The following is a 26,615-nucleotide window of genomic DNA, read 5'->3' as shown; positions in this document are numbered from 1 at the left end:
AGTCTTGATGTCTTCAGGCTCTAGCCATGTCCAAGCCCACTCTATCCTCCCCCTGCCCCTTGCAAATATCTCCCTCCAAGGTATTAATTCCACAAGTATTTGTTGAGTCCCTAATATGTGCTAGACATTGTGGCAGTCAGTAAGAAAATAACAGTCATGGCTCTAACTAGAAAGACAAAAAGAGTGTGGAAAAAGAAAACAAAATAATTTTAAATTGTGATACTTTATTTTCTTAAATAAAAGAAAATAAACATAGTGAAATTAACTCTAGGTAGGGTGAGTAAGGGAAGCATTATGGAAGAAATGACATTTTAGAAGGATATAAACAGGATGAAAAGGAGCCATATCAGGAATAGGAAATCTATAGACCCCCCCAAGTGGGAAAAACATGGCTGTGTTGAATAACTAAAAGAGTTCCCAATTGAGAGTTTTTAGGATAACACCAATTTGGCCAAATAATTCAATCTGGGGTGTGTTTGTTGGTTTAAGAAAAAACTATTTCCAAAAAAATGGAAACAAACTCTTTGTAATTAGGGAGAGGTGTAGGAGTCGAAGGGAGGGCAGGGGAATGGGGAAAAAATAAGAACCAAGATACATCATGTAAAGGTACAAGTTCCCAATGACAAATGTAAATGTATTGTATATCTAAAATGTATCAATAAAAGAATTTAAGAAAAAACTATTTCCTATGACAGTTTCAGGATACCTGCCCTTTTTTTCCCCAAAGGAGTGTTAATATTAATGCAGGCCTGCTCAAATGAGTGAACATTCCATGATAACTGAACTACTTACCATTCAGCAAAACTGCTCACCCATTGGTGGTAATAAAGGAAAATGGATGACCACAGAGATTTTTAAGACTTGAGTCCCAAAACTTCGTGGCTCTACCCACATTCTATTGGCCAAAGCAAGTCACAGGCGAACCCAGATGAGGAGTGACTGAAAAGTCACACTGATAATCTGGGTACTATCAGGCCATTAATTGTGCCATGAACACACAAAGTTCACCATGGCTACCATCTCTGTGTGCAGACTCCTAACATGCTCTGAATCCTTCACTGTAAGCTGCTACCCTGAGTTATTCTCTATAGTTAGATCTCTCCTCTCAGGATCTATCCTACCTTCTATGTAAGTTCTTTTATATGAGTCCACTTCCCTCACCCTATTTCCTATTGCTTTGAATGGACCATCAGCCCTCCTACTACAGTTCAGATGAGTCACAAGAGGCTTATAACCTCAAACACCCTGTTTGTACCATCAGAACACAACATGCAGCAGCAGACACCAAAACATGTGATCAAGCCCAGCCAAGGCCAGCAGAACCACATACCCAACCCATACCTGTCCACAAACCCATATATGAGTCCACCTAAAAGCAGAATAACTACCCTGATGATTCAGACTGCAGAATGACTAGCCCTCTGGCCCATAGATTTTTTTCAATTTTAAGAAGGAGGTATTGAACACTGCCAGGAGCTGCAGCAACATGAAGGAGAGTAAGAACTAATATATTCCATTTGGGGATCAGCTAATGAAAATGATCAAGTATTTTAAAACTGACCAACAGTATAAAGGATAATTGAAATAAGGGCTTCAGTTTACAATTTTGGAACAGCTTTAAACTTTTCATAATGTCATGCAGGCTAATATCAACAGAAAAAAAAAATGGGAAAGAAAGTAACCAGAAAGTTAGCCAATGGGGAGGACTCAAGAAGAACATTTATCAGGAAAATGTAACCACTATTTTTCTGAAATTCCTACTTTTCCTTATAAAAATCACTCCTTGAAGTTTAAAAACATTTTGAATATGCTTCACTTTGTGGATTCAGTTTAAAGGAAGAACAGCCAAAAAAAAAGCATCAGATTGCATAAGAAGCCAAGGATAATCTTTCTTTTTGATGGCACTCACTGGGTACCCTCTGAATTTACAATCAGGAGCTTCTAATTGATAAAGCTTTGATAGCACAAAAGGTCATCGTGGATTACTCAGTGCAGTCTTGCAACATACTGTGCTTTTCACAAACATGAGTCATTAACTGCAATAAATAATGCCATGAATCATTCCTTTCAAACACAGGGAGTGTCCTGCAGCCCCTTACCTGCAGTAAACAGCAGCTGGAACTGGCCTTTGGTGTAAATGCACTTCAGTTGCCTTCCATTCCAAAGTTAAATTCACCTCAGAAGCTTCTGTGATCTTTTTCATTTAACTACACATTTACATTGGGGATTATTCTATTCCTCCACATGCTAAGAAAGCTATATTTTAATAGGATTTCTGTATTATAAGCAATGTATGTATGAACCTGTCATTTTTGTAAATCTCATTAATTAAATTATTACTTCTTTTAACCAAATCTTTTATTGTCCTGATGATTTATTATTTTAAATCAGTCCAACTGGCAAGAAAGAATTAGTTGCCGTTCTGTTGTAACATGTCTCATTCCCATTCCAATTCTGTTCGCAATAAATGTATTACAGTTCTTCTATTGGCAGTCAAGGAACCTTCACACAAAAGCAGCATTTATATGCAGTTATAACAGAGCCAAGTAATACATATGCTATTTGACAGTTTGGAATATCTGTTTTCCAGCATTCATACAGAGCTGTTATTGGAACCATTAAAATTATTTTTTTGCAGTTTTTAAAGGCCCAAGACATATTAATTTATCCTGATGGATGGTATAATGTGTTCATGTAAAAGAAAAACAAGTGTTACATAAAACATGACTAAACTATCAACGACCTCTTTTTAACATTTCTTTTAACTCTATGTTTCATTTATTCTCCACTGAAAATGGCAACTAGTAAAAAAATAAAACTCTCATTTTGATTTACTCTTTACTGTTCACACCCCTTATCACACTGAGCAATGCCAGTTTTGATCTGAAATAAGACTGAAACTTTTGCTTTCACACAAAAGCAAACACAGATGGTCTGATAATAATAGAGAACTTTATACAAACCACCTCATTTAAAGCAGACCCGTTCAGTGCCACATTTCATTAAATACGGCCTGTCTTAAATCAGACAGGCTCTCCTTCAAGGAGCCAATCTTTATCTTTACTTAAACTCAGAGTATGTGGCTTGTTTGTCACTATAAAAGACTTTGCCTTCTTTGTACAGGGGCAGACATTAAAGCTAAAGAACAGGGTGGGCCTTTTTAACCCAACCAGACCAATGTAACTTACGAAAAGACTGCATTCAAAGGTTCTTTTGTCAATCTATTGTGGGATTTTTAAAGAATTTTACCTCAGAAACTATGTTATACACAGTGGTTAGACACTTAGGGAAGGCTATAAAAAAAGCCTGTTTAACCCACCAGAGTTTTGCTAATAGTTTAATAGAACCAAAATGCACCTGTGCTAAATAATATTATCAAATAAGGTCCAATAATGTTTCCATGAGAAAACATATTAAGTGTTCCAACCTTTTATATCTTTTACATAGCTTCACAGTAATATCTTCCTTACTTCCTCTTGTAACTCTTCCTTGCCAATGAATAACAGGAGTTGGACTGCCTTGCCCTAAACCCAAGCCGCTAGTGCTGGCCACTATCATCTGCAGCCAGGATACTATCATTTGGATGTCAAACGTCCTCCAAATTCCCGTGTGTTAAAAGCTTAGTTGATAGCCTGTGACATGGAAATGTGGGCCTAGTGTAAGGAAGTTAGGTCACTGCAGAAATGCCTTCAAATCCATATTCACATTCTCTCTCTCTCTCTCTCTCTCTCTCTCTCTCTCTCTCTCTCTCTCTCTCTTCCATGAACAGGCCTCCTCATCATATTTCCATCATGATGTACTATGCCACCATAGGCTCAAAGCAACAGGCCCATGCAACCATAGATTGCAGCCTCTGAAATAATGAGCCAAAATAAACCTTTCCTCCATTTAAATTAACGTTCTCAGGTATGCTGTCAAGAGACAGAAAGCTGACTAACACACAAGGCTCCAGCACAATAGAAGATTCACTCAAGGGGTAATGAAGATAGATTTGTCTCAGCACTCGGGAGGCTGAGGCAGGAGGATCACCATGAGTTCAAGGCTAGCCTGGGCTACACGGTGAGTTCAAGGCCAGCCTGAACTACAAAATGAGACCCTCTCTCAAAAAAAAAGAAAGAAAAAAGAAAAAGAAAAAAGATGAGAATGGGTTTGGGGGGTGAAGGTGTGAGATAGGTCTGTGGAGTTAGGACCAAAATCTCCAGCCAGCATACACCTCAGGCCACACTCCATTTCTCAGCCCGTGTACGTCTGTCCTTTCTTCCACCAGTCCCGGAATTGTTCTGATTGCCTCTCTATTACAACTACATGCTACTCCCACTAAGGCTTCACTCTTCTTCCTGATCTACTGCACCACAGAACAGCAGTGTCAGCTTTCTCCTTTGTTCCCGTGTAACCTTTTGAAGTTTCCTAAACAGTGTTACAACTGCTAACAAAGGATGTCAGGGGACAAAAGAGCTCTTCTAAATTCACCTTCCACATTTTTTTAAATTTAGACTAAGTTCAGAGAGATCAAAGTACACCTGGATGATAACAATACATTCTGAGGGACAAAAAGATGTATGGATTTGTTTTGCAGTGTTTGAGAGCAAGGAGAGGTCATATTAAGTGGATATGTTCTACTCACAAAAAAATCTGGCTCTGCCCCCAGCAGCCAGAGGTATCAAGATATTCCAACTCACATTTGGGAGACTACCTTCTCCCCATCCAATACGCCCCAAAATGAGAATGAGGGCTGAGTGGTGCCCTGAAAACAGTGTCAACTCCTTCTGATCCTCAGCCCATCATGTTCACACACAAGATGTACAATGCCTAAGCTAATCAGTCTAGTCAAAGGTGGGCCACACCATCCTTCTGTGCCAGGGATCTTTTAAGTCAGCTTCCACGACATTTGTAAATGCTCATAGTCCACAGCATCAGTACGTTCCACTTCAACACCCGATCTAAAGACTTCACAACAAAGGCAAGGGGGAGAGGTTCCAACCACTCACAAAGGGGCCACTTAGAGTGGCTCCCCACCTCTGAAAGCTAATCCCACTTTTTCCAGTTTCTTCTTCCCTCCTCAATAAACCCTCACCTTCATGTGCCACTCACCCCTCCCCCATATCTCTAATCCCCAAAACAAAAATCTGGGTGATGGTTTTGTTCCAGAGGCCAAGAAATTCCCGTTTTCATCCATGCTCTGTTCCAGGCCTACCATATAGAGGTTGTTTACAATGCTTTTGAGCTAGGAAGCCCAAAATCAGAACATAACCACTTCTGGGGATGGTGGAAAGAACTAAAAGTTACACCAATTAATTATCCTACTACATATATTTAAGAGCAACTCCCAGTCTCAAGTTTTCATTGATTCACGATAGGTTTGCTATGAAGACCAAGACACAACTTTAGATATGGGTACCAAGAAAATTGCATGAAGGGTAAGGCTGCTACTAGAGAGAACAAATTGGGCCTAAGAGAATCCCACCAATAGCAAGAAATAAAAGAAAGTTTTCCTCTCCCTTCTCTTTTCACTGTTCTTTAAATCTTATTTTCTCTCTGCTTTATGGTCTTATCATTAATTTCTTTGTCATATAAGTTCTAGAGCCAACATTTGAAACAGCTTTACCATATGATGGGCAGGAAATTATTAAACTAGATCATTCTAATCAATTCTCACAACAACTCAGTGATGTAGGCTATCATACCAGTTTACAAATAAAGAAACTGTGACTTAGGTCTCAGGAAAAAGAAAGTTATATATGAAATTATAGCTATAAAGAACTTATAGCTAAGAATTTTATTTTACAACACAAACAAAAACAGAAGTCAAAGAAAAAACACCAACCATATGGCAAAGTTTTTTTTAAAGCAATAAACACAGAAAGTAAACTTGAAATATGTTACAACAAAGGCCACAAATACCTGTCATGTAACCAAATGTCAATGGAATAAACTCTATTTAAATAAGAGTTCTATTTTCAATAAAGGCTACTACTTGGGGGCCTTGCTCAAAAAATTGAGCCTTGTTTGGGAGGTTTTTACTCTCTAGAAACATTTAATGATTCTGAAAGGAGCAGCTGAGAAGTTAAGCAGGGTTTTTGACAGCACCAGTCTAGGGAGAGAGACTAAACGAAGAAAAAACTGATGAATACTTTTCATTTGGCTTTATACCAAGAAGGGAGATTTCCCACAAGTAAAGGTAAAACTGAAGTAAGCAGACAGAACTTCAGAACTCTGAATTGTCTCAATTCCTAAGATTAAACTGAAGTAAGTCACTGATTGCTAATGCCCACAGGCATCTAATAGAAATAAATATAAATTTTCTATGGAAGGTATCTACATCATTCTGTGTCTCAAATTATTTCTAATAATTTGTAAATATGATGCCAGGCACACAATAAAAAAAGGCACATGAGGATACAAGATAAAATGAAAAAAACTAAACAGAAAATACAGAACAAAGAGAGGGCTCCAGAAATTAAAGCTATCAGACATAGACTTTAAAATAACTATCTTTGATAGCTATATGGATATATGTGTAATACAGAAAGTATAGTAAAATGGTTTTTTTCCTTTTATTGGTACATTTTAGGTGTACAATATAATGACATTCATCCTTAGAGATATGCACCTTTACATACTCTCTTGATTATTTTTTCCTTCCCCTGCCCTCCCTTCAACCCCTCCATCCCTCCCTATTTACAAAGACTTTGTTTCCTTTTCTCCATTTTCTCCTATTAATTCCATCCCCTTCTCTCCTCTCCCCCACCCCTTCTCTTCCCCTTCCCCTTTACCCCTTTTCCTATTTCACATTATCTATTATATAGGAAGTATAGTAAAATGTTAATAGTTGACTATAAATGAAGATAGATGTGTACTATAAAATTATTTAGCTTTTCTATATGTTTGAGACGTTTGAAAATTTTCATAATAAAATGTTGGAAAAATAATTATTCTTGATATGTTCAAAGAAAAAAAAACAAGGACAGTAATTTTGGCAGGGAATCTGAAACTTTTTTTCCAGTAAGAAAAACCTCGCCAGCATTTGTTATTGTTTGATTTGATGATGGGCATTCTTTCTAAAGTAAGATGGAAATTTTTTTTCCCATTCTATAGGTTGTCTCTTCATTCTGTTGGTTGTTTCCTTTGCTATGCAGGTTTTGATATGATCTCATTTGTTGATTCTTGTTACTAGTTCTTGTGTCAATGGAATTTTATTCAGAAAGTCCTTGTCTACACTTATGTTTTCAAGAGTTTTATTATTTTAGCTTCCAGCAAATTCAGTGTTTATGGTTTAACATTTAGATCTTTGATCCTTTTTTTATATATATATATATACCGGGGATCTAACTCAGGACCTTGCGCTTCCAAGGCAGGCAGTGGAACCACTGAGCTAAATCCCCAGCCCCTCTTTGATCCATTTTCATTTTCGAGTAGTACATGGTGAGATACATGGGTCTTCTGCATGTGGACAGCTAGTTTTCACAGCATCATTTGTTAAAGAGGCTATCTTTCCTCCACTGTATGTTTTTGCCCCTTTGTCAAACATCAGATAGTTGAATATGCCTGGGGTTATTATTGCATTCTCTTTTCTGTTCCATTGATCCACAAGTCTGTTTCTATGCCAGCACCAGGTTGTTTTTATCAATGCAGCTTTGTAATATAACCTGAACTCCCGGATTGTGATGCCTCCTGCTTTGCTCTTGTTGCTCAAGATTGCTTTTGCTATTCTGGGTCTCTTCTTGTCCCACTGAATCTTAGGTTTATCTTCTCCAGTTCTGTGAGGAATACTGTTGGTATTTTGATTGAGAGTGTGTTAAATCTGTGTTATCAGTTTTTGGAGTTTGGCCATTTTTACTATCCCAAAACGGGATAACCTTCCATTTTCTGATCTCCTCTTTAATCTCCTTTTTCAGAGTACTGTGGTTTTCACTACAGAGTTCTTTCACTTCCTTGGTTAGATTAATTCCTATTTAATTTTTCTTGATGCTATTGTGACTGGTATTGTTTTCCTAATTTCTCAGCGAGTTAATTATTGGAATACAGGAATGCTAGTGATTTTTTTGTGTTGATTTTATATTCTGCTACATTGGTGAATTTGATTATTAATTCTAGTAGTCTTTTGGTGGAATGTTTTGGGTCTTCTATGTAGAGGACCATATTGTTTATAAATAATGATAATTTGACTTCTTCCTTTCTTATATATATCCTTTTTATTTCTATTGCCTGATAGAGGTGGCTGTTTCAAGTACTACAATGAACAGAAGGTGATAGTGGACATCCTTGTCTTGTCTGACTTTAGAGTGCAAGCTATTTATCCCCCATTTAATATGATGTTAGCAGTAGGTTTGTCACAAATGTCTTTTATAAGATTAGAATAAGGTCTTTCTATACCTATATAAGGTTTTCAAAGGCTTTTTCTGCATCAATTCAGATGATCGTGTGACTTTTGTCCTTGCTTCTGTTTATGTGATGTATAACACTTATTGATTTGCATATGTTAAGCCATCCTTGCATGCCTCGAATAAAGCCTACTTGGTCATTGTGTATGATCTCTTTGATGATTCATTGCATTCTGTTTGCCAGTTAAGGATTGTTTGCATCTATATTCACTTAAGAGGTTGGCCGGTAGTTCTCTTTTTTGGTTGCATCCTTGTATGGTTTTGGGATCAGGGTAATACTGGCTTCCAGGAATGACTTTGGTAGTATTCCTTCCCTTTCAATTTCATGAAAGAGTTTGAAGAGTATTAACATTAGATCTTCCCTGAAGTTCTTGTCGAATTCAGCAGTGAATCCACCCATCCTGAGCTTTTCTTAGTTGGTAGATTTTTATTACTGCCTCAATTTCATTGCTTGTTATGGGATTATTCAGGGGTTTTATAACTTCTTGGTTCAGTTTTGTTAAACATATCCATCTAAGAATCTACCTATTTCTTCTGAATTCTCCAACTTATTGGTATACAACTTCATGAAGTAGTTGCTCATAATCTGGATTTTGGTAGTGTCTGCTGTGATTTCACCTTTTTCCTTTTTAATTGCACTGATTTGATTCTTTCCTTTTTTAGTAAAATTGCTGCAGGTTTATCAATTTTCTTTATTCTTTCAAAGAACCAGCTCTTTGATTCACTGATTCTTTGTATCTTTTAGTCTCAATTTCACTGATTTCTGCTCTGATCTTTATAATTTCCTTCCTTATACTGGCTTTTGATTTGGTTTACTGTTTCTATAGGAGCTTGAGGTCCATCAGTAGGTTATTTATTCAAATTTGCTCTGTTTTTCTTTTGTGGGCATTCACGGCTATACATTTCCCTCTTAGGATTGCTTTCATTATGTCTGATAGGTTCTAATGTGTTGTACTGGCCTTATCATTTGACCCAAGTAACTGTATAATTTCTTTCATGACCCATTCATTATTTGAGTGTATTAATTTCCATTGCATAATTTCTGTGGTTTGTCAATGATTTCTAGTTTCATTGTGCTATGACCTGAAAATATACGGGGACTATTTTTTTTTAAGTTTTTTGGGGTACTGGAGATCAAACTCAGGACCTTGCACTTGCGAGGCAGGCGGTGGAACCACTTAACTAAATCCCCAGCCCAACAGGGGCCAATTTTTATTCTTTTGCATTTAGTTAAGAATCCTTTATGGGCTAGTGTGCTCTATTTTAGAGAAAGTTCAATGTGCTGCTAAGAAGAATGTGCATTCCTTTGAGGGGGGACATTCTGTAGATTTCTATTAAGTTCATTTGTTCAAAACTTTGGTTCAACTTTGGTATTTGTTGACTTTTTGTCTAGTTGATCTATTTGTGACAGTAGGGTATTGAGTTCCCCATAATTGTATTGATGTTTATCTGGTCTTTTATGTCCAGTACTGTTTTATGAAGTTGGATACACCATTGTCCAGTACATGTATTAACTGTTATTTCTTCCTGTTAAATTGTTCCCTTAATCAAATGTAGTGCCTTTCTTTGCCTCTTCTGATTAGTTTTGACTTAAAGTCTACTTTATCAGAAAATAGGATAGTTATTCCTGCTTGTTTTGGGGTTCCTGCTGCTTGGAATATGGTTTTCCATCCTTTTTTATGAATTTCTTTCTGGGTTAAATGTGTTTCTTGTATATAGCATATCACTGGATTTTGTCTCTTGATCTATTTTGCCAATCTGCATCTTTTGATTGGGGAATTGAGATTATTCACATTGAGTGTTATTACTGAAAGGTACTGACTTATTCCTATTGTTCCATTATTTTCCTGTGGTTGATTCCTTTTTTTCCTTTCCACTTAACTGCTCCTTCTGTCTCTGGTATTCATTCTATCAGATCTTTTGTCATTGTTTGCTTCATTGTCTCTCTCTAGGCTAACCTGGAGAATTTTTTGGAGTGCTGATATGGTGGTCACAAATCTCTTAAAATGCTTTTTTCATGGAAATACCTTATTCATCCATCAATTTTAAAACATGGTTTTGTAGGATATATCAGTCTGGGTTGGACGGTTGTTTTGTTTTGAAAGGGGCTTGAAACACTTCACTCCAAGCTCTTCTGGTCTTTAAGGTTTGCATTGAGAACTCTGCTGTAATTCTAATGGGTGTACCTTTGTAAATTATTCATTGTTTTTTTCTAACAGCTTTTAAGATTTTGTCCTTTTGTGTTAGACTTCTGGAATTTTGGATATGATTTGTTATACAGAGGTTCTTTTCTGATTGGGGCTATTCGGGATTCTATGTGCCTCACATATCTGTATGTTAAATTCCCCATTATTTGGAAAGTTCTCTGCTATTTCTATAAAAAGGTATTTTTATGCCATTTGTGTTGTTTTCTGATTTTTCACTAATTCTAATTAATCTTAGATTATTTTCTTTGCATCATCTACCAACTGTTGGGTCCATTTTTCATATTCTTGTTTTTAAGACATCTCTAATTCATCACTGACATCATCCCTCTCTTCTAGTTCTGACTCTCTGTTCCTCTGTTCTCATGTTGGTCACTTCTGCTGCCTATACTTTCAAAAGAATTTTTAATCTCCTGGATTTGTTTGGTAACTTTTCATGGATTCTGATTCTTTACTATACTGGTATTTTATGCTTCCTATCATTTTTACTGTCTTTGGTAAACTGCTGATCATTTTATTAGGTCTATTATTGGTTTAATCCTATCTGCTTTGAGATAAGCACCTTACTGATCTTTTTTTAAAATCTCATCTGTTATCCTTTTCAATAATTTGGCTGTGTGGCTTTTGATTTCCTCCCCCTCAATGCCCCATGAATCAGCTTTGGGGAAGCTGGATGGGGGGGGGGGCATTTTATTGCCTTGTGTGCTTACATTTCCATTTTATTCTTCTGTTGAGCTTTGTGAGTTGATTATAGTGGAAGACTTCGTTGCTAGTATGCACACCTCTTTAGTGTCCACTTTTCAGTTATACACTATGGGATGTAGCTTAGTGGCACTGCACCTGCCTGGCAAGAGCAAGGTCCTGAGTTCAATCTCTGGCACCGGAAAAAAAAAAAAAAAGTAACAGAAAAGAATAAGAAAAAGAAGGGGAAAAAAAGAGCAAAATAAAGGAAAGAATGAATAAAGAAAAAGAAGGAAAATAAAGTTAAAAGGAGAAAAGACACCAAAAAAGGGCTTTAAAACCCCAAACCCTCAAAAAATTATCAGAGGCCAATCAAACTTCCAATCTGCCTAAAGAGGGGGCCTGTAAGGGGTAAAGAAAGAAAGACAATAGAGACATAATTTCAAAGTGCATAGGGGCTGGGAGGTAAGTGCCAGGATGGGCAAAGACAAAGACACTCCAAGCTTGCCACCACTGAGTACACACAATAATTGGAGGGAGTATTGGGTGACTCAGAAAGCATGGTAATCTTATATTGATGAGGGTCTTATGTTGATGAGGATGGTGAGAAAGGCAAAGCATTCTTAAAATAGTAGGTGGGACAAGACAGGCTAACAAGGAATTTGTCCTACTCTTTGGTGACACCTTTCTCTTTTATTACTCCTCAGTTCTCAAAGAACCAGGATGTCTTCCACTGATATAATCTTGCCCTTGGGCTTCACAGTATCACCAGATCACTGAAGCCTCGGCTTGTGACTGGAAGTACAGGACAGTTATGTTTCCACATACCATAGCCAGAGGGCAAGGTGACACTGGGCCTTAGACAGCCCTAATCATACATTATGAAATGATTTTTCCCAAAAAATTATATAGAATAGCTCTCAGCAAAAAAATAATGAAGGAAAAAGAAGAGTCAAACAAATAATTTTGTATTTTTAGATGGTTTCTTTCCAAGGATCTATAATCTTGGATTCAAGCACGTCAGTTTTTTCTGCCTAGCTTTATGGCCATGGGTTTTTGAGGTGTCCTCCCTGCTCCAGAGGCCTGTCTGTACACTCCAGATTCCAGCAACTGTCCAAGCTGAGGTGTGTCCTTGCTCACATTGGTAGATGAGGAAAGTAATCAGACCACTGGTCTCTGATGGATGTAGGCAGTGGGATATGGGTTCAAGCAGACTGTTGAGCTTAATGCCAGAACTTTCAAATCCAGCCACCTGTAAAAGTCACATTTCCTGGGCCTTGTTTCTCACCATAAAGGTTGGGGCCCTGTCCTTCCCAGCCTGAGCTTAAACTTTTCAGGGGATCTATATCCAGCCTGCACCCTCTCCACCATTTCCCATGGCTGTCTCTTACCTACTCATTGTGGAAGGGTAACAATAGAAACCCTGGAGTTGTCCTACAGTTTTTCTGTGGCTCAGTCTTAAACAACTAACCCCTTTCCAAAATAACATCCAAATTAAATACTGTCTGGCAATATGGCAGGTGCTGCACTGGGTTTCTTCTCCAATCTAGCCAGCTATGAAAGAGTCACTTGTGTAGTAAAACCCCACACTGGTTTTGTAGTTTACAATATGTGAGCTTTCCTTGGGGCTGGCCTATATCCAGGTCTATAATTTCTCCCTAGATCTGCCTAACCTCTGGGTTTGTCTCCCCAGATATTCGTCTCAGCAATGATCATGGTGGTAGGCTGGTCAGAGCCTCTGCTGCCCCACACTGAGGGGAAACAATATACAGAGCCAATTTGGAGTTGACCATGAAAATGCTTGAATACTTAGAAAAACATAGCATTATCAAAACTGACTCCAGAAAGCCAAGAAGTCTAAATAGAATGATTAACACTTATGAAATATTATTAGAGATCTCCTATCAAAAATCACCAAGTCCATGGGCTGGGGATTTAGCTCAGTGGTTCTGCCCCCTACCTCGCAAGCTCATGGGCCTGAGTTCAATCCTCGGTACCAAAATAAAAAATCACCAAGTCCAAGTAGTTTCACGGATAAAACAAACCTTTAAGGCATCTAAAATATTATTTAAGGTATTATAGTTGTATATATTGTGAATTTTAATTATTTACGCAGATATACTTGAAATATTTATACATAAAAAATGAACAGACAAAACAACCATGATACTAAACCCACTACTGATATCAAAGTCCAATATATATCGAAAAGAAAACTATACATCAATATAAATACCTACTACCAGGCAAATCATTACCAGGTAAAATTTAGAAGCACACTGAAAAATACAATCTGTACAGCTAAAAGGGATGGTTATTCATTGCTAGCATATATACATTAATACAATTGCTATGATCTAAATACTGTATTCCTCCAAAATTCACATCAAAACTTATTCCATTTGGGGCCGGGGATTTAGCTCAGTGGTTCTGGCACCTGCCTCACAAGCACAAGGTCCCAAGTTTGAGGCCCAATACCAAAAAACTTATTCCATTTGGAGTTTATTCTGAGTATGAATATATCAATATTTTTTCCAGATAGTTTCTCAGGTCTCCCAGTACTTTTATTGAAGAGAAATACTGTTTAATTCTTGATATAGATATAACAATATAAAGTCTAAGACATCTGTTTAGGAGAGTAGTAAGAATCTAGAAACAGACATGGGGAATTTATTATCAGACAAAGACGGGATTTTAAATCAGTGTTGAATGGACAAATTCTGTTACTTTACTGAGGTATAATTGAAGAATACTTAACTGCACATATTTAAAACAATTTTATACATTTTGACATATATACACAAAACCATCAACAATCATGATGAATATATACATCCTCAAACATTTGCTCATGCTCTGTAGTTCCTCCATCATACCCTTCTCCATCCAACCACCACAATCTCACTAACCTTTAATCTGCTGTCAATACAAACTATTTTTTAGAATCTCATATAAATGGAATTATACAGATTGTTCTCTTTATCTGGCTTCTTTCATATAGCACAGTAGTTTGGGATTCGCCCATACTGTGGCATGCATCAAAATGCCTTAATTAGGAGAGAGCTTTACTTTATACTGATATTTACTGAAAAGGTGTAGGTCAAACACTTTTATATATGCCTTTACAACTTTCTATTGTTGTCAAGGATCTGTCCTGAACAAAATAGCAAGCTCAAATTATTTTACTGGTTAGGTCAAACTTTAAAATGGGTAATTCTGAGTTTTCAGTTACAAAGCATAGAAAAACAGTAAGCTTCTGAATTTACTTGATGAAACTAGCAGAACCTTGAGCCAAAAAGCTGGCAAGGTGGCAACCTCCCTACCTTTAAAATACAAAGAACCTACCCACCAAAAATTCATAACATTAAGTAGGTTGCAACCAATTCCCCTGAGTACTAATGAAAAGTCCTAAGTAAAATATCGGTAAATTAAATATGGCATAAAATTCATATCAGTAAAAAAAGATATGAAGTAATCCACCTATGCCACTCTATTAAAGATTAAAAGAGTAGGGGTTTTTTTGTTTGTTTTGTTTTTTGGTACCGGGGATTGAACTTGGGTCCTTGCACTTGCACAGGAGGCGGCCAAACCACTGAGCTAAATCCCCAGCCCAAGAGTAGATTTTTAAAGAATTCTCAAAAATAATTATTCCTCTCTGATTTAAAACAAAGCTCTTTGTGAACTAAGAAGAAAATATTTTCTCAACTTCATGATAAATAGGGTAGCTGAGAATTTTGGTTCTTTGTACTGTTCAATGGCTTTTACAATGACTATGTATTATCAGAGAATAAATTCTTTTCTACTGTAAAAAGAAAACCTAAATTGAAGGTATTTTGATAACTGATAAAGGTGGGACTGAATATTCAAAATGGAGATGGAAGAACACCATATTTAAGCCTTTCATAATCAACACAAAGCAATTCATGTATAAACCCATTAATCTTTAGACAATACTGTTATTAATGAAAAACAAATTCCAAATACTTATCTGCTGAACAGTGAAACTGAGCTGGAATAACACTGTACCAGTATGTCTATTTTTATAACAAATTCCACTCAAATTAATCAAAAGGTTTAAAGTACCTCCCAAGAATATGGTTTAAATCATGACCCCCTTCCAATAAAAAGAACTACATGTGATGGTTTCTTTCCCCTTTTATTTCATTAATCTCTCTGAAAGTAGAGGCAAGAGTATCATTTGAGAATAACAGCAAGGTGAAAACAAGCAAAAAGATAGAGGTGGCCTCATTATAACATTTACCTTGCTATTACGGTCAGCTGGTAAGTCCCTTTCACAGCTCAACCCTAAACCAGGTTCCAGAGCCAACAGGACATAAATTGAGGAGTGAATGGGAACATCCACAGTCCAGGGACATATTGGCCAGATCCCCGTCTCCTAAGTCATCTGATAACCAATCAGACCCAGGACCTTGTCCCTCCAAAAGGACTTCTGCTGTTATCTCTTTCCCAAATCTAATAATACAGTCCTTCCATCAGACACAGCTCCAAGTTTTGCCTGGACTGTGTAACAGTGGACGATTATCAAAGTTTATGGAGGGCCAGGGATTTAGCTCAGTGGTTTCGCGGCCTGCTGCACAAATGCAAGGACCTGAGTTCAATCCCCAGTACCAAAAAAAAAGTTTATGGGTAGGCTTCTGCCATCAACGGATTCTCCCCTAGATCTCCACTACAGTATACCTCTGGGTATGAAGTGTGGGACTTACAGTCTCACAAAGGAGGCAATAGTCAGGTATTATACATAAAAGTCACATACTATGTGTATACCCCAACATTAAAAATTAAATATATTTAAGGAGATCGAACTCGGGACCTTGCACTTGAAAGGCAGGCGCCGGGACCACTGAACTAAATCCCTGGCCCTAGTTTCCATTTCTTTAAAAAATTATAATTTCCAGATCCTTCTGACATTTAAAAAACAGCAAAATGCAATACTCTTAATATTTGCACTTTCTATAGCAAACTTTTTAAATTTATAAAGCATACCAATGGGCTAGTATGTATACGCTGTGGAATACTGAAATAGTCCTGGTGGAATGTTCAAAATATTACTAAAATGTGTTTACTCTGCCCAATGGTGGGAGATTGATTAGAGAAATTATGGCTTATCCAAACAATAGAATTTCATTCAATCATTAAAAATCATGTATTTAGTGGATAATTGATTCATAATATTGAAAAATATACAATATGCTCAGAATCTGTTAAGAAAAGCAACTTATAAATTTTAGTTTGACCTCGACTTTTATATATTTATCTACTTACTCGTATTATATCCCTGAAAGGATATATTTTGCATAGAAAAATAATGGGAAGTTACCAAAATGTTGATTATATCAGGCAGATTATCAGATTTTTTGTTTTATGATCTATTTTCCCTTTTTTCCCATTGAAAATATGGATCTTTCACTTACGACAAAAAATGTTTTAAATTTTTAACTCAATTTTTTAAAAATTGGCTTTCCCTCAATTAGACTCAAACCTTAAAGTATTTCATGTTAATCTTGCCTGACAAGCATTATCCATTCATTTCTCCCATAAAGTTAGATCTGCCCCACATTCTACTGCCCAATGATCAAATGCTGTATTGTACTTCTGTTCTTCCTGCATTTTTCTTGGCACAGGCAACTATTATTGCTGTATCATTTATGTCCAGGTATAACTCTCATGATCTGCTGATACCAATAAACTTTGTCTCCTCCACCCACCCCTCTCAAGTTCCATAACTCGTTAAATTCCAAAGCAGTATCTTGGAAAGTACTCCCATACAATTCAGAAAACTGAAGGAATATTTTGTTTCAAGACAAAGCGATAAAATATATTCCCAATAACCCTACTGTATCCATACAATGGATTATTTAACAACAAAAAGGAATACTGGTATATGCTATATGAAAACATGTGCTACCTTGAAAACATTATGCTAAATGAAAAAGGTCAGTCACAAAACCACATATTGTAGTATTTCATTTATATGAAATACCCAGAATAAAATTTAGAGACAGAAAGATTAGTTTTTGCTTAGGGATGCAGGGATAGGAAGGGAATGATGGGAACTGGATGCTCATGGGTATAGGATTTATTTTAGGGGGCATAAACATTCTAAAACTAGATTGTGACAATGGTTGCACACCCCATATTTTTAAAAATAATTAATATTTGAGTGCCCTGTTGGTATGTGAACTATGTATCCATAAAACTGTTTTTAAAAACACTCCTATAATTTTTCTTAAGCTACCATTAAATACCACTGAAAACAATTCAATGAATTTAAAATATTTACACAAAATACAATTAGTCAGAAATGGTGCCCAGCTATAGCACTCTAGAAATATTTTTCTATAAAGCCCATATTTTCTAAAGTATGACATGCTTGCCATCAAACAACTCATTGGAAACAAGAGTATCACTGAACATATATGCATGGCCTTGGAAAAACAGGCATTGTTTCTATCAATGGTACAAACTGATATATGAGATAGCTGGGATCTTCTCATTCAAGTCAATGTCTCTAAAATTCCTGTTTTTATTAGCTGGAATGCCAGCAAAATGTAAATATACGGAAATTACCAGTATTTTAAGTTACATCTATATATAATACACATAAAAAAGGAGACTAAGATTAATTTAAAAGATTATTTACAGATGACGCATGAATATGGAGTCACTATTTAAGTAATTTGCTGCCCTCCACAACTTTCTAATTTTATATGGTCCAGGAGATTACTGATATCAGCTCACTTCTTGGAAAAGAATCAGTGCTGGCAATGGATGTTTCTGAAACACCAAGGGCAAAAGATTGATTGTATGACAACAGGTACAAAACTGGCACAATTTTCTTTTTGTTCAGGGCCATGTTTCCTCCCTAAAATGGTGTATTTTCTCTATTTAAGTTCCAAGACTGAAGCAGTCTTGTGAAATTGACAGTAAAGTGGTAAAGGTCAACATTTTCATACCCCAATAATGGTTTTTAAAGGCAGATTGCAGTTAGTTACTTGGAATTGTGGACTTTTTAATATGTTTAAGCTGCTGGAAACTAGGACATTAACATCTTTAGGTGGCCATTATTCTTATACCCACCACAGGTGCCTCGTCTTCAAAGAAATATGAGCACACCTTTAGTAAATTACAGGGAGTTTTTCTTTTTTGGGGGGATAGTAACATCACATTAACGGTTTAAATGGAGAATGTTGGATTTGGGATGAAAAAAATTCCTCCATTCTGTTGGATTTTTTACTCTTTTTACTGGCATTCTATTTTCAGGATAAACCCTAATTCAATATGTTGGAATAATAAAATGGGTTGTTATTCAAAACGATGAGAGGAAATAGAATTACCTAAATGAATCTGTCAATTTGTTTTTTGTCTATTTTTATTTTTGCTGTGCTAGGGATCAAAGTCAGGGCCTTGCACATGTTAGGCAAGTGCTGTCACTACTAAGCTGTATGTCCAGACCAAATCTGTCAATTCTTAAATCTAAGAACTACAAGTGCTTACTTTGTGCTATCTTTCTACATACTGTTCTGCATAGCACTAAGGAACTACCACACTGTACAGCAGTAACACCCTACATATAATGGGATGTTGCATTAATTCAAACTAGAGAAGCAGTAGCTGGGAGAAGTACATTGGAGGCATACCAACCATGAGTTTTTACAAACCTATAAGCCAAAATTTTTTAATTTTTATCTGTGGTTAAGAAATCAAAATTCTCCTTTGACACTCCAAAGTCAAAAATAAATATTACTAGGCCAGGGATTTAGCTCAGTGGTTCCACCACCTGCCTCGCAAGCGCAAGGTCCCGTGTTCGATCCCTAGCACCAAAAAAAACCCAAAAAAACAAAAATAAATGTTATTACATTTATCAGACTTTAGTCTCAAGTGCTGTTTTCTTAATTTTTTGCAGTTTAGTTTTATATCTTTTTTCACTCCAAGACAGAATAGTGATGTTTGATGTACTCAAGTCATAGCCAGCATGTACCAATTCTTTGACTCTATTTTTTAAAGTACTTAGGCTTGAATCTAGAATACGAGGATTCTCAATTATTTGGGAAATACTAACTTTTTCTAGTATGAGGTAGTCTATTTTATCATTAAATTTTTTCTCTGCCAAGAAGATCACATCTGGATAGCTTAAGACAAACTTCTGTACCTCCTCTTCAGTACATCCAAAGGAAAACAGCTTCTCTTTGATATTTACATAGTTTCTTTTGACATAGTTATTGGAAAGGTCTAGGATTCCAGCTCCTGAACCACATATCAGAACCAGCAGTTCCTCCTTGTTCAAGGTGAAAGTTGATTGTAAAAATTCAATATTAGCTTTCACCCGCTTGGTGCTCCGAATTAAGAGGAAAGGGTTTTTGAAAATTATCTTTCTGACAAAATCTGTAGGGTCATTATAACCCAAGGACAAACAGACTTCGTGCAAAAATTCAACCATCTGCTTATTCAAATCAAGAGAATTGGAGAAAGTACGAGGGGCACTGGTCAATAATCGACGAAGACATTTACTGGTCAATCCAACTGAATACAGGAAATTTATATTTTTCTCTAACTCTTCATTGTTCCCAGATCGAAAAAAGGATTCAGGAGAACGTTCCAAAATATTTACAATGTTAAGATCTGATGCCATAATCTTTCTCCACAGATCCCACCGTTGTGAAAGCCTTTCAGAAGTACGTGTTACGGCTCGTGGATATCTTGATAAGATACTAGCAATCACTTCTTTGCTAGCTCCTTTGGAGAGAAGGAACGTCTTCAGGTGCTGCTCATTAGTAACCGCCCTATTAAAAACTCCAGGCTGTCGTTTCTTAGCAATGTCGATATCAACTCCCATAGTAATTAACTTGTTCAGCCGGTCTTCCTTCTCCGAAGGCTCACTGTCTGCATTATCACATTTCACACCAAAAGGCCTAAATGAAATGGATTTGAAGAGGATTTCTGCTGAATACTGGATCATCCAACATCTTGAACCCAAAAGAAAGTTACTTCTCATATGCCAGGGGTTTCTTGATGCCATAATGGTCAGGCAGCCCAAATCTTTCGTAATACTGCATAAAACAACACATATAATATTATACAAGTGCCTGTGTTAAATAATTAAATGATCACATTCTCATTCTATAACATCCCAGTCCTTTCTATAAGAAAACAAGTATTTCTCAACAGAAGCTTGCTGTTTGCGTTGGTTATGTGCAGACCCAGGGCTGCGTCCACTTTTAACATAATAAAAAGCAGGATAGCATTATCACTGTCAAAGAATTATTCAGGCTTTTCTTTCTTTCTTTTTATTTGACTTCGCCTGTCTTGGCCACCCAAAATCAGTTGGCCCTCTCCAATTCTGCTGTTTCCTCCTGGCTTCCAAACCTCTGGCTTATTCTCAGTGAGTCACGCCTTCATTTCTGCCTTGTCTCCAACTTCCCAGATGTTTGACTTTGCCCTGCCCAGAGACTGCAAGCTTCTTTGCCTCTAGCCTCCTGTTTCCAAACTCTAACAAATCTAGCACTGAAAAACACACCTCAGACTACCTAATTTCCACCTTATATATCTTTTTCTAGATCTAGGGGACCCTTTAAATCCATGCTAGCATTACAGCCTTAATTCTTATCTTACATGGACCTCTGGTCAACAGCTTCTGATTCCAACCCTCGTATAACTCAGTTTATCTTACTGTCTCCTCGATGCTAATGCAATAATTCCAAACATATTTTCATCTTCAAAATGATCTAGTTGGGGGCCTGGGAGTGTAGCTCAGTGGTAGAGTACATGATTAGCACGTGTGATCCCAGCACAAAGGACAGGAGGAGAGGGGAAGGGTGAGCTGGGGAGGGACAGGGAAAAGAGTAGAAGAGAGGGGAAGGGAGAAAAGAACAGAGAAGAGGGTAGGGGAGAGAAGGGGAGGGAAGGAAAAAGCTTTAGTTGGGATATTCAATCCACACAATCTATGACAGGATTTGTGTTACCCAAATTGGCTCAAACTCCTATGCACAAGGGGTACTCCTGCCTCAGCCTTTCTGAGTAGCTGGGACTACAGGTAAGTGCCACTACCCCTAGAGTTACATAAACATAAAAATTTTACTTTTACCATTCTTTACCAGGTCATCATATTACACAAGACTAAGTCAATGCTTTCTGCACCTGTTGCATGACACAAATTCCAGCTTCTGGCAGTAACTAAAACTTTAATAACTCATTTTCCTAATCATTTAGAAATGAGGCATAAAATGTATGAACTTATATGATTATAATCACAGGTCACTACTGAAATGAGCAACTCCATTTATTTTATGAGAAATGCAACAAAAAAGTGTTCATTCATTATTCAGACTATTAGATAATTTATTTGTTCCTAAGCTAATTATGGTCTGAACCATATAACACAAATTTTTTTAAAAAAATACTTTCTTTTTAGAATACATAACTGCAACAAACTCACTTCTTGATTAAGCTTAAAACATGCTTACTTACGGGAAACATCCTTTATCCCCCTCTTAAGCACAAAATAGAAAATAGAGACAGAAAGTTCAAACCCACCACTAACATTTTAGGGTTGAAGATAGTGCTTTCAAGATCAGTTTCAAAGAAAGGCTCTTTTGCATCTGTCCTTTAGAGTACCACGATTTTAACAAAAACTTGGATTGTCCTTACATGTGGGAACACTCCTGTGGCTTACAGAGACTACAAAGTTTCAAAGAATTGGGAAGAGTTTTTCAAACTATACAATCAAGTAACTTCAACTCAAATGCAAGGCATTCAACAAACACAAACATTAAAAACAAAAACAAAAGCACACTTTAGATTGTCCATATTCTACTGAGCTTCCTATTCTTCACTTTTCCACAATACCACATACTATCACTCATACTCTTCCAAAATTGCATCACTTTAGAATTAAAAATAAGATCTTCCTCTAGCTAAACAATGAAGGTTCTACTTTGTATAGCACTACATGATCTCTTTCTCAGGCTCAAGCATGACCTCTACTGTACAACAAAACCTCATGTCAGCTGAAGATCCAAACCAGTGTTTTCTAGACTTGTGCAAGACAACCTAAAAGGATGTAGGAAAAAATAGTAAAACTCCATTCTTGTCTTAGCCTTTGAAAGATTCCACTCTTTACGTGTCTTGTAATGTACACAATATAATCATGCCATAAGACATGTATATCACTAAATACACATATTTTGGATGTATATTTATGAACATGTTTGCAAATAGTATACACAAGTTTGAAGTACTACTACTCTAGACAATGTACTATCTTGAGATTATTAACTGAAAAAAATCACAGAGCATCCAACAGTTTACTAATGGTAAATCAAAAATAAGTGAAAATATATGCCAAGATTCTTAACAAGAGTCGTAATTCTGTAAAGGTTTCCCATGAATCTATCCCAAGTAGATTTTATGCCTTTATAACTTACACAAATATCTTCCACATAAATTAACATGCCAAAAACGTAACCTAAGCATCTTTCATAATGCCCTAACTAGCCTTCCTCTGATTAATGTCATTATCCTAAAAATCACTCATGATAAAAAAAACCCTGAGTTTTGCCTTCTTCCTCTTCCTCAAGCCCCCATTCATCAGATTATGTAGATTCAGTTTCTTCAGCATCTCTGAACTCCAATCTCTCCACTCTTTGTTAATCTCAAATTCTTATGAGTCTTCACATTCTTATCCAGCCGACACCAGCTGCCTATCTTGCCTCTTTAACACCAGAAAACTGCCACCACCCTGGTACTTATAAAACAAAGTTGTGATTATATTCCTCATTTACTGATTAATGTCCTTCTGTAGCTCTCTCCCAGAAAACAGAACGTTCAGATTGGCCTTCAAAACCCACAACACTTAGTTCTAACCACTTTCCCAGCTGTCTCTTTTCTTTGATCATCCTTACTCCCTAGCAGGATGAGCTCTCAAACTTCTGATTCTGAACATTCTTACTCATTCCACTCTCCTAGTCTTTGCTTAGGCTTTCCTTTCCTTCAGAAGAATCCATCTTCCTGATGCTACCATGGTATAAGGCTCCACATAAATACAACCGTCCCTCAAATCTTTAACTTAAAATACTGAGTGAAGTGAATCATTTGTTTTATAAAATTTATACCTAAGGAATCTAAAACTGTTATTTATACAGAAAAAAAGAATTGAAATAGACTTAGAACTGACAACTAAAATCTGATCTTGATAACTAAAATGAAAAACTCCCCAATGGCAGAGCAGTCTCAGCTAAATCTAAAATCAATAATTAACAATATTGGCAGTTGGTGAACATAAGAGAAATCTCTCAAATACTGTTAGTGAAAGAAAATTTGGCACCCCATCACAATTTTAAATGTTCATATCCTTTAACCCAGCCTTTCCACTTACTGGAAAGTACCCCAAGGAAAAACGATCAAATATACATGTCATGAAAAAGTATGCCCACGATAACACCACATGCCGAAGTCATTAGCTCAAGGGTTGATATTCAAATTTAACAAACACTGAAAATCTGTTAAATCTTGTTAAATCTAAGAAATAAAAGAAGATTTATGTTTTCCTCTGCTCCACAACTTTCTTGTTAAAGAACTTTTAATGGAATGGCTAATCACTGGCCCTAGGGTAGCACAATTCAGCTGGTAGTCTTCCAACACAGCGAGCTAAATAACTATGAGGATCTTTATAGCAACGCATTTCTCATCTTATTTGTCTTAAGGAAAGAGGATCCCTCCAGAAAAGCTGAAAAAGAGGTGTTTCTAAAATATTATCAGGAATTCGTAATAGGGAATAAAGGGTCGATTTCAGCTAACACTGCGTAATATTTCCGTGAGATGCAACGCCCCTTGCAAACTAAACATTTCTCAGTGGTATTAGCGGAATCACGAATACGAGAGCTAAGTGCTTCGTAAATATTGTCTTACCCCCCACAATTTAAGAGGTAGACATTACTCCTAAAATTACAAAATCTAGGGCCGGGGATTTAGCTCAGTGGTTTCGCAGCCTGCTGCGCAAGCGCAAGGACTTGAGTTCGATCCCCGGTACCAAAAAAAAAAAAAAAAAAAAAAATCTGAAACTGTACCGAGCAACCTTACTAGCTTATTTGAGCTAGCTGAAGCGTGGAGGATTTGAATCAGGTAGGTCTTTGCAAAATCAAAGCCACAGTAATTCCGTATCATAGGCTCTTTCCTCCCTCTTCTTCCTCAATTCGCAATTCTGAAAGAGGTTACGTTATATAACTGAAACACCCAGACCAGCTTTGAAAAAAAGAAAAACAGCACATAGACAGCAAGCCCCCAGTCTCACCCTGAACCACTCACTGCACCTACACTCCCGCTGATGCCTTCCACTTCCGCTTCTGGTATCCTAAACGGGATGGAGGAGCGGAAGTAAAGACAACTAACTTCCGGTCTTTGGTGGCGCACGTAGGTGACGTTACCGACTCGGCGACCCAGGTGGCCGTGCCTCGGTCGTCAGTCGCCAGACCCTAGAAGGCCAGCAGGGGGCAGCAAGAGACTGTTGTGAACGCAAGGGCACGAACGATGAGGTGGATTCTGAAGAGCTGGCATTGGAGATCTGGCTTTCCCCATTTACCTTGGAAGGTGGCCAGGGTCTGCTAATAAACCAATTCGTTTTTATCCTCACTCTTCCGCTCAGATTATGCCTAGTGATTTGCTGTTGTCATTTTGTTTTAAATTAATTTTGTGTTTTGTCGGTTTGTAAGGACAAATATTGATCTTTGGGAATTTAAATAACTAATGATCCGTTTATCTAGCAAGTAGAAACTACTTACTGCAGTTGCTCCAGGTAAAACATACTCCTAAAAAAATCTGAAGTGGTTTCTTTATGTGCATTCCTAAAATTTATTTCTACGTAGAAGGAGCCAAACTGTTTTACATTTGGAATGTAAAACGATAAAATTGTCTTTTAGAAGCATGAAATTTCAGGCTTTAAGAAGGGCTTTGAGATTATGAAGCTCCAGTCCTCTCATTTTATAGATGAGAACACTGAAACCCTTAGAGTAGGAACCAGAAAAGAACGTATGCTTTGGAGCTGGTGGTGGCTCAGTGAGAGAGTGAGAGAGAGAATATTTCTGCAATGATTTTTGAAATGTCACTAATTATAATAAGAGCAAAGACTACTTCCTTGTAACTTATGAGGTGTTACAGTAAAATCTATATTACCTTGTCTGTATTTTTCTAATTCATTCAATGAATACGGATTGTGTACACCTTCTAAGCCCTGTTTTTGAATCTAGGAATACATATAAGGTAATAGAAAACAAGGCAGAGCCCCTGCCTTCCTGGACTTCATTCCAGCAGTAAAATGAATGTTTGCCCTTCTCCCTACTTCTCCCATCTCCCTTCCCCATAGCTGATCCAATAAATTGATGTATTAAAGGAAAAAAAAGCGTGGTTCAATATTGGAGCTTTGGGGGCTTGGAAAAAAAGGCCAAAGACAAGGAGTAAAAGATGATGAAGAAGCAAAAAGTGTGATTAGATGAACTAGTAGCATCGTGGTGGAGAGACATTTATAGAAACTATTTTGAAGTTTTCTTTCTGGGATTTTTCATGATGGCTAAATGAATTCTATTTTTATATCAAATTTGTATTGTCATATTTTATCTACTTTACAAGTCTCTTTTCTGAAACAATGATGATATAAGATGGCACCTTATTTGGGAGAGACAAGTTGCCAAGTCTGTATCAAAGTTATACTTGTTTTGTTTTGTTTTTGTAATACAAAAGACTGTCACAGAAGAAAAACAGAAACTGGAAGACCTCCCCATATTGGACTTAAATACTCAGAACCTGGTCTAAAAGTAAAGTCCAAACACAGAATCTCTTCTGAATCACTTCAACCCTTTTATAACTTAAGGATCTGCTGTGCCTAATGTGCCTGCCTGACTTGCTTTGCCGTGGAAGTTCACAGACCCTCTGTTTACCATTTATGTTTGAGTCTTAGCAAACTCAATTAAAGTCAAAAACAAAATGGCCTTCTACTACTCTCACCTCCACCCCCAGATGACATGACAACAGCACGATTTCCTGAATTTAACAAATTCATCTGAGGACATTTAGAGGAACATCAGGTCTCTACCCAAAGTGTATTTGTTCTTTATTTTCTTGCCTATGGTAGATTTACTCATATGAAAACATGAAAATCTACAAGTGGCTCAAGGCCAATTAAAACAGTAAAGTTACCCAGAAACTTTCAAGAATTTAATATTTGTTTGTAAACAAACAAAAAAAACTGGGTTCATTTCCTCCTCTTTCAAAACAATTACTCTTTAACCATCTTGCCAGTCTAAAATTTTTTTTATTTCTGGCAACTTTCTCTAAAATGTGC

At 36.9% G+C, this 26,615-nt stretch overlaps 1 protein-coding gene across 6 annotated transcripts in view; it reads right to left on the bottom strand.

Annotated features, from left to right (window-relative positions):
- The window catches only part of Mterf1 (mitochondrial transcription termination factor 1), a 136,161-nt gene extending 111,476 nt beyond the window's left edge, over window positions 1-24,685 (bottom strand). The window contains exons 1-2 of one of the 6 annotated variants that reach the window (XM_004862380.3): window positions 24,596-24,685; window positions 13,972-20,334 (exon numbers count right to left, since the gene is read on the bottom strand). In XM_004862380.3, the coding sequence (XP_004862437.1) occupies window positions 19,149-20,303 (1,155 nt within the window). In that variant the 5' untranslated portion in view covers window positions 20,304-20,334; window positions 24,596-24,685 and the 3' untranslated portion in view covers window positions 13,972-19,148. The other 5 variants (XM_004862379.3, XM_004862382.3, XM_087204727.1 and 2 more) reach the window with 5 other exon arrangements.
- Window positions 24,686-26,615: the final 1,930 nt, after the last annotated feature.

The sequence above is a fragment of the Heterocephalus glaber genome, unplaced genomic scaffold, assembly GCF_053883595.1.
Source record: "Heterocephalus glaber isolate CG9 unplaced genomic scaffold, H.glaber_assembly_v1.0 deba00000546, whole genome shotgun sequence".
Lineage (NCBI taxonomy): Eukaryota > Metazoa > Chordata > Mammalia > Rodentia > Bathyergidae > Heterocephalus > Heterocephalus glaber.
The sequence above is the reverse complement of the archived record's forward strand: the minus strand, read 5'-3'. Positions and strand labels throughout refer to the sequence as shown.